Genomic DNA, 13,299 nt, shown 5'->3' with positions numbered 1-13,299 from the left:
CATTTTTTTTTAAACCATAAGAGCGAATAATACAGTTAACAGCTATGGTCTTTCCTTCAGAACTGCTGAGGTAAGAGAAGATGTGACCATAGGTCACCCCCAAAATTTTCAGAATTGCTTGATACTCTACACAAATACACACATCTATACAGAACTTACTCCCAATCACATGATTCAAGTTTCATATTTCATATACTTATCGTATCAATTTACTGTCTTTGCATTTATCCCTACCATTAACAGCTGGCATTTTTTAATCAGATCTTTTATTACTAGGAAGTTAGTTTTCACTGTAACTTTCTTCTTTTACTAGGAATGTTTGTTTTCATGAGTTCCAACTAACAATGACAATAATAAAGGAAAATAAGTTTTGATTTGCAAATCAAAGGAGACTAGCTAAGCGCATTTCCTAATGTAACTTATGTGGACAGCTTAACTGAACACCATAGTACATGGAACCTTGAGTAGGGCATGAGATTTTGTAGGTTTGTCCAGAGTGATGACCCTTAAATCCCAGACTGATCTGAACAGGAATAAAAAAAAGTATTTGCAAAGTCCCCTTGGGGGAATCGTGAGAAAGGGGGAAAACTCAACTTTCCCAAGTGGAGAATTCTTGATATTTTCACAAGCAGTGGGGACAACCAAAACAATAGGCTGAGCCCCCGATCTTGGGGTTTGTTCATACGAAACTTAACCCCACAAAGGATAGGCTAAGCCTACTTAAAATTAGGCCTAAGAGTCACCACCAAGAGAACCTCTTCTGTTGCTCAGATGTGGCCTCTCTCTCTCAGCCAACATGACAAGCAAACTCACTGTCCTTTCACTCTCTATGTGGGACATGACTCCCAGGGGTATGGACCTTCCTGGCAACGTGGGACAGAAATCCTAGAATGAGTTGGGACTCAGCATCAAGGGATTGAGAAAACCTTGACCAAAAGGGGGAAGAGTGAAACGAGACAAAATAAAATGTCAATGGCCGAGAGATTCCAAACAGAGTCGACAAGTTATCCTGGAGTTTAATCTTATGCATTAAATAGATATTACCTCTACTATTCTTAAGTATTAAATAGATATCACCTATTTAGTTAAGGTATAAGGGAGAGGCTAGAGGGAACTACCTGAAAATGCAGAGCTGTGTTACAGTAGTAGCCGTGTTTCTTAAAGATGATTGTATAATGATAAAGCTTTCACAACGTGACTATGTGATTGTGAAAACCTTGTGTCTGATGCTCCTTTTATCTATCTCATTGACAGACTAGTAGAACATACGGATTAAAAATAAATAATAGGGGGAACAAATGCTAAAATAAATTTAGTAGATTGAAATGCTAGTGATCAACAAAAGGGAGGGGTGTAAGGGGTATAGTACATATGACTCTTTTTCTGTTTTCTTTTTATTTTTCTGAATTGATGCATGTTCTAAGAAATGATCATGATGATGAATACACAACTATATGATGATATCTTGAGTTAATGAGTATATATCAAAAATGGAATGATCATATGGTAAGAATGTTTGTGTCTGCATAATTAATAAAAATCATGCAATTAATTAATAAAATGCAAAAAATTGCATTTGTTTAATTAATTAAAGGGGGGGGGGGACTAGCTAGGTTAACCCACTACTTAAAGAGCCAGCACTGCTTACTAGCATCCCAGGAAATATAACCAACATCCTTACTTCAGCAAAAGAACAAACTACTGTCACGGGAGTTTGGAAATTCTAACTAATCACTTAATTATGAAATGCTAATATTCATAAAATCCAATGACCTTCCTAGGGAAAGTAAAGACTAAAAAGTACCTCAGGAAATAAACAGAAAGGGCTCTTGGATATTAAAAGGAAAATAAATTAATTCTTGTTTTGAAAGGAATAGAGAAAAGGACAGAATCAGGGAAGGAGATTGGAGCTGGGCTCCAAGACAGAGAAGATCACAGCTTCATTCGCATTATAGAATCAAAAACGGAGCCCTCCACAGACAGCATCTTCAACATTTAAGTATAATTCCTAGTCCAACTTCTTCATTTTACAGGGACCCAGGATAGGTCTCATGATTTCCATTAACATTCCACAGTGCCACACTTGCACTGGCTCTGGTGTCTTCAGAGTTAGGAGCAGCTTTTAAATTCTAAAGTCAGCTACACAGCTACAGGAGGGGCCAATGTTGCCCTATCAGGAATTCAGATCTTGAAAGGCCAAAAATGGTAAAAAGGTATACAGTTGTCCTCCTTCACTGAATGTAAGGATATGAATTACAAAGAATAAATAGTGCGCCTCGGCTACTCCTGAATTCCAACTTAATTGTCCTTTTCTTTCTATTATACTTACCAATTTATCAGTTCCATGATCTGTCTTCACCTCAGAACTAAATGGAAGCAGTAAGTCTGTTGTGTGTTCTGGGGAAGGCATCTCCCCTAGAACTATCAACCCCTGTGGGACAGAGAGGAGAGAAACAGCATAAGTGAAGGTATAAATTGTGAATTTAACTTTGGAAATTGATCTCAAAAGGGCTAAGGGCAGTATAGGAAGGGACTGGTTTACAAGAGGCCTTTTTCCTTACCCTACCTTTCAGAAACTACACCAGCAGTAGCTTTCCTTTCCTTACCATGGTCTAGTAGCAGCCATGGTTATTCAGCAAGGCATGAGATGCAGAGCCAAGTTTCCCCTCTGCACAGTTAATAATATATATAGAAACATAGCACTTTTCACTTGAATGCTTTGACCCACATGGCTTGTCAGCCATTTAGCATCTTTCATTTTGACCCTCCAGATCTGGTATCTTTATGAGATTATTGTATTTTAATATTTTATTATCAACTAGACTTTACTGGATTAACAGCAGCAATGCAGTTTTTCAAGTTAACTTAATCACAAATGTTGCTTAAGGATTACCAAACTGAGCGTGCTACTATTGCAAATGATGAGCTAAACCAACTATATGAGCAAACAAAAAAACTGGGTGGAAAAGTCCCTGCAATGTTAGAAACCAAGAAGTTTTTTAAAAACCACTCCAATGGCACCTGTTCCTCATAAGCATAAATACTGCTCTAGATTACGTTCCTGAGAGACTATTTCAAATTCAGATCTCACATTCACCCCGGAAATACGAAAAAATACAAAAAGAAAATAAAATCAACCCCATAAATCCTCTCTATTGTAGGCATGGGCCCAGCCTGGTAAAGAGAGAAGTTAGCTTACTATGAAAAAAGGTATTTAGGAACATGGTATTTTACCTCAATAAAAAACAAGAAACAAAAGGAAATATACCTCTTCTTTCTAAAAGCAAGAGAAAACATCTACCCATTCTGGAGTAAGACTATGCATAGTTTATGTAAAAATGAAATCAGAGAAGAGGCAAAGGTCATGTACTAATAATTAGCATAAAATATTACCCCAGGCATCAAAATGAGATTTCTCTGGTTAAAAGAACTTCTGCTTCAAAATATTTCAGGCGTAAGATATAGCTACAATTTTTACTCTTTCCAAGTAAAAATGGTTTGCAAAAGACAGCTAGCTTACACACTACTGCCTTCTCAAAATATTGCATTAAACAGATCTTTCTTGCTTAAGAGCCCAAATCACCTACCCATTTCCTAACTAAAACAAGCTCAAACTCATCTTGGTATTCAAAGTTTCCCTTAATCTGCCCCTACTTTATTAATCTATTTCTAAGTACTTCCCCCAGATATTCCCTGTAACAGTTTTACGAATCTCATCATTTCCTAGACAAATGTTTAAATGTACATGTCAGTTGCTATTGGGAGTTGGGGATTATTATAAAATAGAAGGTAAATAAACTTAATTAAATGTTACAATACTGCCTGTTTCTATGTCTTTGTTTGTACTGATTCTGACCTTTTCATATACGTTATCAGTCTGGATTATTACTCATTCTTCAAAAGAACTTTTCAAGTCCAAATTCCAAGTCCTCCTTAAGAAATGTTCCTGGGTTAACTGAACCTCTAAGTTGCTTTATTCCATACTGCTTGCTCGACTTCTCAAAGCATGGTGATTTTATTTTACATTCTCTGTATTTAAATGTCATGTCCAAGCAGAACTACAGGCCAAATTATTTCATTTATTGTTGCCTCACTTTATTATTTAAATGTTAACTAATGCTAAGCTCTTTGATGACTTGGACATATACAAATATATTTCAATTCCACATACCCAGTAGCGGTTGTACACCAAGAAAAGAAATGCATAACAAATTTTTGTTGTTTTGTGTTTACAGTATTTTCTCCTGAACAGAGAAATATTAAGTTTACAACATTAATTACAGGCAGGCACCTAAATAAATCTAATTATTAGTAGTTATAAAATTATTCACTTTTTTTTTTAGGTAGGTAGGAAAGTTAAAACACAACAACCAATTATTCCAAAGGGAAGAACTTCAGAAGGGTATAATTTCTCAAAATATCTCTCAGAAATACTACCAAGACACCTTGAAAAAAGATTAGAAGAGCTCGTAGGGACTATTCTATTCCTCCTCATTTTTCAGATCCAGAAGAGATGTGAGTCCAAGGTTGCGTCAACAGGTCAATTCACAGGAGAACTCAGGTTAAAAGCTGGGTTTAACTACTACTTTGTTCTTTCTTTGGTTCATTCAAATACTCTATTAATCATTTATCTATTTAACAACATTTTTTTAGGTACCAGAGATACCAAAAAAAAGGGGGGGGGGGGTAAGGCCATTCCTCAAGGTGCTTATTTACTTTTTGATATTGAAGGAGAGACAAATAGTATGAGTAAGTAAATTGTATTAAATAATACATTCGAAGGTGATAAATGCTAAATAAAAAAAAAGAAAAATGAAAGGATTAAGAAGTGGGGGTAAGCATTCTGGGCAGTTGGTATAAACTGCACTGGGATGTTGGCATTTGAGCAAAAATTTGAAACCTGGGGGATATCTGGGGGAAGAACCAAGGCAAAAGTTTTAAGGTTAAAGCAGGCCTGATGATTTGATGAAGCATAATAAAACTGACAAAGCTGAAGAAAAATGAATGCAGGGGGTGGGGGTGGGGGTGGGGCGGTCACCGGGAGCTAAAAGCCAAAGTAAAGTGGGAAGACACCCTGCAGGGCCTTGTAATGCATTGTGAGCACATTAACTTTATGCTTGGATAGAGAGTCATTGGAGAGTTTCAAGCATAAGTAGAAATGATTTGAGGTTTGGCTTAAAGGGATCACTCCAGCTATTGGGTAGACATGAAGACTGGTAGAGGGATATTGCAGAAGCAGAAAGAACAGCTGCTTGAACCAAAATGTTTGAATTCTGGACATATATTTGAAGACAGAATCAAATGACTATGCACATATACTACTGCAGGGTGTGAGAGAAGGGAGTTAAAAACGCACTCAAGGATTCTGCCTCTGCAATTAGACCAGAGGTCCCATTAATCTTTTCAGAGGTCTTTTCAATGTGCATTAATTTTAATCAAATCCATTTTTTTTGCAAATTAAAATGCTATGTTGATGCAGTTAACATTCATCTATAAATTGCTCCCTGCCTGCCCATCCAATATAAGTTTACTATAAGACACAAAACCAAACACTAAATCTTTAATTTATATCTCATTTCAAAAAGGATGACAGTAGCTAAAAAGAGAATGAGCAAATAGAAAGTAACCAAATAGCTAAAATTAATTCATTCAAGTTAACACTCATTGAGTGTCTACTATGTACTGAGCAATGTGAAATTCTAAGAGTAAGATAATAAAACAGATTTCACCCATAAGGAATTTATCTTCCTCTACTGCTAGACAGACAAGTAGCAATGTATTATAACAGTGCTATAACTTAAGTTTAGAAAAGGTGACAAATGCAGGAAAGTGGTAGAGACTAACTTTAAAGAAGCTCATGGAAGTGATGAATTACAGAGGAGGTCTACATGATCACTTAAAATTTTCCCAAATATCAATATATTTTGAGCTAGAATTACTAAACTGTACATTTATGTTTTATGCCCATTTCTGTACACAGTTTGTTTTATTCGGCAGTAAAATTTATTTGGAGAAAAAGTTTAATCCAGCTTAATAATCATGAAAGGAAAGGTTATTATTAGCTAAGAAAATTTCAGAAAGTTCCATGTACCATCTGTTATGAAGGCCCCAAAACTGGGTATCTTAAGTGGTTAATGCTGCACGGCTGTGGCATCAGCCCCGAGTAGCCATAACCTCAAGGCTTTGGTACTCCATAATAGCCAGCAATTGGCGAAGCCAAAATAAAAAGTTTGGGGAGCCCCATTTCTTTACCTGACCCCCAAGGCAGAACCAGGATCCTGTTTACCCAGGCCTGGAAATCTCTCATGAGGCTGAGGTAAGCTTCTGCTTTGCATGAAAACCAAAGGAGTTGGGATGGGTCACAGTTGCATGCAGTCTTATTATATCCCTAATAAATTTTCCCTCTGTGGAAACACAAAGCTGTCCTATGAGCTTCATTAAAAAACAGAGCAAAAGCAAGCAAGCAAAAAATGACATTTTCAAGTTGTATTACTTGGGTTGATATTTCAGATAATTTTTGTAGTAAAAGTACAAGATTATAAAACACCATCTCTTAATTTGAAATATAGAGGTAAGATGCAATTTCACATATTTACTCACTGTTATTCTCAGCTTTCCCAAACCATCTTAAAATAAACCATTTTGACCCCCAGTGCAAACCGGTTCCACAAGAACCACCCTGGGCTACTTGGACACGATAAAGTCCAAAATGCCTTGCAAACCTTTTAAGATGGGAGCTTCAACTGCTTTCATCACATCTGAAGATAAACGTGTTCTGTGCTTCTGCTGCTCAAATTCAAAGAAAAATCATAACTCTACCATTGATCATGAAACCTAGACTCAATCATGAAAAACCCAGGAGTGCTGGTTAGAAAGGATTACGTGCCCTAGAAAAGCCATGTTTTAATCCTGATCCAGTCTTGCGGGAACAACCTTTCTTTTAAACCCTATTCAGTACTGTGTGTGTCAGAAGCTTGATTAGATTACTTCCACAGAGATGTGGCTTGCCACCCAATTGTGGGTATTAAAGTTTTGAATAGAGGGAGATGTGACTCCACCCATTCCAAGTGGGCCTTCGTTAATTTACTAGAATCCTTTAACAGAAGAAACATTTTAGAGAGAGACCCTTTTTAGAGTTACGAGAATCACTGAGCCCACGCAGTCAGAAACCTTTGGAGATGAAGAAGGAATACTTTCCCGCGGGAGCTTCAAGAAGCTAGAAGCCTGGAGAAAAAGTTAGCAGACATCGCAATGTCTGCCACTGACTTTCCAGGTGAGAGAGAAACTCTGAACTTCACTGGCCTTTCTTGAGTGAAGGTACTCTCTTGTTGGTGCCTTAGTTTGGACATTTTTATAGACTTGCTTTAATTGGGACGTTTTCTTGGCCTTAAACTGTAAACTTGCAACTTAATAAAGTCCCCCTTTTAAAAGCCATTCTGGTTCTGGTATATTGCATTCTGGCAGCTAGCAAACTAGAATACCAGGTATCCCTGGCAAATGTGGAACAGGGTAGAAAATGAGAATAACAATCTACTGCATCACAGGGAGAAAAAACACTTTCCATATTAGTAACTCAAAAAGTCACCAAACATTTAAAGCAACTACAAACTTGAGCAACAGCTCTGTAGTTAGACATGAGTATCTCACTTGCATTTCCTTGGACATATGACCATGAACAGAGTCTTGAACTCTCTGACCTTTCCATTTGCTTACCTTTGAAACTGGAAATAACAGTAAAAAGCTGAACACTGCCCAGCACATAGTAAGTGCTTAAAGACTTAGAGAATGCATATTGATATATCTCTGGGAGGAAATTTCATGGTTTGTTTATAGAAAAGACATTGTATCAACATAATTACTTAATAAAATTCTGAATTTTCTTGATGTATTACTCATTGGGACTATCATTCTTGTTTTATTCTTCAGAACTTGATAACAGAAGATTCAAACTGAAGACAATGAAAATTCATCTCAAAAGGTATCTAGAATGCCTCATTTTAGAGATCAAGAAACCAAGGCCCAAAAATGTTAAGTGACTTTCTTTTGCAGGTTCACACATAGCTTTGGTATATATGCCTGGTAGCAAAGCCCAAGTTTGGTGTTTCTCTAATATATATGCCCTGAATGATAAAACACGTGGATTATCAATATGTACACAAAACTTCAGAATAACCACTTTCCAGAGATTCAGAAATATCTAAGGTTTTTTGAAGTTTCCAAAAATTCTCTGTCATTACTGCTGAGCGATGATCTCAAGAATAAAGCAGAAGCCTAAACTGAAGAGCTTCTTCTCACACACAGCTAATGAAACTATAAACTGACAGAGTATTGCCAAAATATTTTTCTAAAATATGTGTCAAGAAGATAAAAACATTCACGCCTTTGATTCTGGTAAATATGTTTATCATAGTATGATTTATAATATAATTTTAATAAACAGTCTAATTTAAATAATCAACAACAAAGAACAATAAAAAGAATGCAGGCAATAAAATAATGCTTTCCCCAAAATTAGGTTTAGGAAATGTTCATGTTGCACATGTATTACGATTATGTTTAAACAAATTATTTATGTATTTCAAAAAATAGAGGAAGAAAATATGCCAAAATGTCCATAGTATAAGGTTAACTTTGAGTTTGGGTGGATTTTACTTGTATGTATTGTTACGTAGTATTTAATCAATTCGAGATACATATTTTTCACATCTCAACATCTCTCAAATCATAGTACATCTTACAAGTCCTAATTTAATTGAAATAATTTCTTAATAGCACATAAAATAATGATGCATCTTATAGTCAATAATAGCTCACATTCTATGAGTTATATGGAGTTTTACAATGGGGGAACCAAATAATATATAATGCATATATAAATTCACATACATATATGTATGAATATACAAATAACAGATGAAGCAACAAGCATGACTACCATTATACTAATCTCAGTTGTTACTAAGAAACTCTACTTCTCAAATATAGAAATTCCCACTTAACTATTGGCTGTAAAAATCTGGAACCAGTTATTGAAGAGGTGTCCACAACAAAGCAAGACTGTTTTTCTCCTTAGGATAGGCATATTCAGATACCTCCTAACTACTTTAAGACACCATTTTAGCTTAGACTCTACAAATCACACTTAAAATTTCCTTTGTGAAGAACTAAGGAGAGCAAAATATTCACCACTGGTTTTAATGGTGAATTTTAATATTCACCAAAATATTTAATTTTAATATTCACCAAAATATTGGTTTTAGGTTCTAATCCCTCATTGCTCCAGCTACTTTTTTTTTTTTTAACAAGTTAGTCAGAATTTAATTTGTTTCCCTTACCTAGCTCTATTGAGGTAGGGGATGGGGAGGTGGAAGTAAGCTCTCTGAACTTTGCCCTCAATTATAAAATGCTCTACTGAACTTTAAGAGATTTATATATAAATCCATTTTGGAAAAAAAGCTTCAAGTACTTTCCAGTGGAATTTCTGGACTAAAAGCTAAGTGATTAAATACAGGAGGCTACAGCACATTTATTTTAAACTCCTGTCATCCTGTTCATCTTATCAACTGGTCTCCCTTTAATTTACAGACAAGTTAATTTGATGAACACTGTTCACAATATTGTAATTTTCTCAAAGCACACACATACGCAAGTGCTGTGACCCAATTGTGGGGACAGCAGAATCTTCATTTCATTTAGACTCAAGTACTGATAATGGAGTTCAAGCACAAAACTGCCTCATCAGAATGTCAGCTCCATAAAGGCAGGATTTTTGTTCACCAATATGATTCCACTAAAGAGAACAGTGTCTGGTACATACTAGACACTCTTTTCCATGGGTATTTCTTCCTGAGTCAAACCCAAACTGAGAACAGGACTTTTTCTAAGATGAATTTTCAATAAGAAAAACTATACATTATATCACCATTAAACATAAAAGTTACCTAGTAAGAATCAGTCCTCTATAGATTAAAGAACATAGGAAAATAAAAATCCTAATCACCAATGTCTAATTTTATGTGAATAATCTTTTAGGAAAAACCCTACTTTCCTCAAGAAAGCAAGGAAAGCTTAGCAGTAGAACAGGAACCCATCTAAGCAAATCTGCAAAAAGATTATAATTTTCAATGGTCACTACCAATTTTTCCATAAAGATGAAAGCATGACAGTTATTTATAGCTAATGGCATACATCAGTCTCTCTTTCTTATGCTTTCTTATCAGCCTAGATATTCAATCTAGGTTTTGTTCTAACCACATGTCTAATTTAACATTATATTCTGTTTTCTGCACTATACTCAGAAACATGAGGGCCTAAACAAATTAAATCACTTTATCAGATCGTATTAAACCACTCTCCTTGACATAGTTAATATAGTCTTTGAAGGGATGGAGGGAATGAAATGAAAGGGATAATGGTGGGTTTTAGCTGGGTTGAAAAATACCAGACACTTATGCCTTACCTTATTAGCACGAATCTGTTTGTAAATATCTGTTTGCTGCCGAATTCGATATTCCAAGTCAGAAACATGAGCCTGAAGCCAATTCCAGCGGCTGACAATAGCTGCTCGGTCTGCAGCCCATCTCCATTCAGACCGGCGCCTCCTAAAAGAAAATAAACGGAATGAAATCCAAGAGCAGCCAGTAACATACAAAGTGGGGGGAGGGTGGGAAAAAGTGTTAAATTTTCAAATGCCCCTATATAGAATAACTGTGGTACCAAGAAAAACACCAAACTTGCAAATGGCACTGAAATGATGTGGAGAAAGTAAAATTAGCTCACTAATTCACACGTCATAATTCTATAATTTTGGCTTTTCACATTTCTAGAAAACCAAACTTAAAACACAGAAGAATTATGTTTGGAACTTCAGAGCAGGGAACTATTTCATAAATAAAATGCAAAAAATATAACCTAATTTTCAAAATTTAATAAAAAAAAATCTAACATGCAAAGTTAAAGGCAATCAATCTACTGATTGCTAAAAGATATCTGTGAGATACAACAAACGACTGAATATCAGAATATACAATAGAACTCTTACAAATAAGTAAGAAAAGGCAATCTAACAGGAAAATCACATAAGCATACCAACCATCATGAAATTCTATTTCTGAGAACACAAGCTGCACATAAGCCTGAGGAAACAGGTTTATGCAGCAGAGTTTGCAATAGCTAAAAATTAGTTACAATCTAATTCTGCTAAAGTAGGGAATTTAAATTTATTTAGAAATAGGTCTATCTATTTACTTACTCTTAATATAGACATGGATTTAATAAAGACTTATAATTAAATGTTTTTTTCTTTTAATGGAGTTCCAGAACAATAAAAAAAATTAATTGGAATTATATGAATCAACATGGCTAAATTATAACAATGTTGAATTGAAAATTCTATATGAAAAGTAAAGAATGAATTAAACAATAAGAACTGTTACATAAGCAGATAAAAATATGCATAGAACTGATATACAACAAATAAAGGACCAGGATCCTCATTAGCAATGAGAAGGAACAGAGAAATGGATTTTAGCTCTACAACATTTGACTTCTCTTTAAAAAAAGAAAAAAATCTGGTGGAAATATTGCAACATTATAAGGCGGTACATGATGTCCTTCATATTCTGTAATCAAACAATTTCATAAACTACCACAAAATTCTTTTTAGGATTGAAACTGCAGTCACATTACTTTGAGCCTCACTTCCAAACAGGCTGTACATACTGTTCAAAATTTAGAGCGTCTTAAAGTGACCTTTAACATAGTTTGGCAAAAGGGTGACATACAACATAAAGTCAATAATAAAAGACAACATGCCTCTTTTTTTTTTTTTTTTTTTTTAAGGAAGGAAAGATGGAAGGAAGGAAGGGAGGAAGAAAGGGAAACATTTTTAAACATTTTCTTGTTTTTATTATATTTTGTTTGTTTGTTTGGTTTTTACATGGGCTGGGGCCGGGAATCGAACCGGGGTCCTCCGGCACGGCAGGCAAGCACTTTGCCCGCTGAGCCACCGCGGCCCAACATGCCTCTTAATGCTACCAGTAACACAAATCTAACCACAGTAGGTTTAAAAACGAGTAAATACGTAATCATACCATAATAACTAAGACCAAGGGCAACGATGTTTATTTTACTAACTTTTCTATGGTCCAAAGGTTAGCCAATCTACACAACCCTTGTGATAAAGTATTAACTAATTATTTCCCTTCTTTCAGAAACAAGGGACATTTTATAGTTTTCCAATGTTGAGGCAACCAGTATAAGACATAAAGATACTTTTTCTTTTAAGTAGTTATCTGCTTTAATGTCAACTACAGTTCTACTTCTAGTCTTTTTAAAAAAATGTGTTTCCTACATACATGTACTTCTATATCTATACATACATACACACACATACACACTGATAGATAGTGTGATCTATACCATAGGGAATTTTGTTCATGTTTTTTTGGGGGTGGTGGTGAGGAGGGATGGATGGGCCGGGAGTGGAACCCAGGTCTCCCACATGGCAGGTGAGAATTCTACCACTGAACTATCCATGCACCCCTCTACTTCTAGACTTCTTGACGGAACTTCAAAAGGTCAAGTGTAACCTAGGGATCATTCCTGAACTATAAAAATTTTCTCCTTTTCTAAGAAAAGGTGAAGCTTGTTAACACTCATGTCTGGCTCTCTACTTCAAATACCCTTCAAGGCGCACTGTCTTCCTATTCCGTAAAATTTCTTGGTTTTACACATTCTTTTCATTTCGAGAGCTACCACCATAGCCAGGTTCCTGCCTTTACCAATGGTCTACTTCAAAAGCCTCCTTAACTAACAGTCCTAACATCAGTCAATCATACTACCTACCCTAAATAAACTCCCCATAAACCTTTTTTTCCCCTTTTTCCCCTGTCCCTCCTATATTTAAGGAATCATACAGCTCCTTCACTTCTTTTCAAATTCCATATCTTCAATGAAACAATATAAGGAGAGCCAAATACTGTAAGGGACAGCAATTTGAAGTTGAACTGTGATTAAGAAGTAATATTAACAGCATCATCCATTTATTTAGATAAATATGTTTTTAATGACACATCTGCCATCCAAAGTAAAACCTTAGTTACGAAAACCTTAGCAAGGGGAAGATAATTTCTATAACCAAGGACAAATTTACAGCATTTCCGCCTTAGTCAACACTGGTGAACAAAGAATGCTGACACTCTCTCCCAATGATGCTGAACTTAAATTAGATCTTAAGCCTCATAACAGTGTTTCAAAGACACCAAGTACTCTAACTTGGCAAGAAAGATTTAAGGAGAA

At 35.5% G+C, this 13,299-nt stretch overlaps 1 protein-coding gene across 6 annotated transcripts in view; it reads right to left on the bottom strand.

The window, feature by feature from the left end:
• KANSL1 (KAT8 regulatory NSL complex subunit 1) overlaps positions 1-13,299 on the bottom strand; it is a 217,889-nt gene that overhangs the window by 54,482 nt on the left and 150,108 nt on the right. For all 6 annotated transcript variants that reach the window (XM_077164028.1, XM_077164032.1, XM_077164033.1 and 3 more), the window contains 2 exons: positions 10,460-10,601; positions 2,330-2,431 (listed from right to left, as the gene is read on the bottom strand). In XM_077164028.1, coding sequence (XP_077020143.1) covers positions 2,330-2,431; positions 10,460-10,601 — 244 coding nt within the window. The remainder of the gene's footprint in view (positions 1-2,329; positions 2,432-10,459; positions 10,602-13,299) is intronic.

This window comes from Tamandua tetradactyla, chromosome 6 (genome assembly GCF_023851605.1).
Source record: "Tamandua tetradactyla isolate mTamTet1 chromosome 6, mTamTet1.pri, whole genome shotgun sequence".
Taxonomy (NCBI): domain Eukaryota; kingdom Metazoa; phylum Chordata; class Mammalia; order Pilosa; family Myrmecophagidae; genus Tamandua; species Tamandua tetradactyla.
The sequence above is the reverse complement of the archived record's forward strand: the minus strand, read 5'-3'. Positions and strand labels throughout refer to the sequence as shown.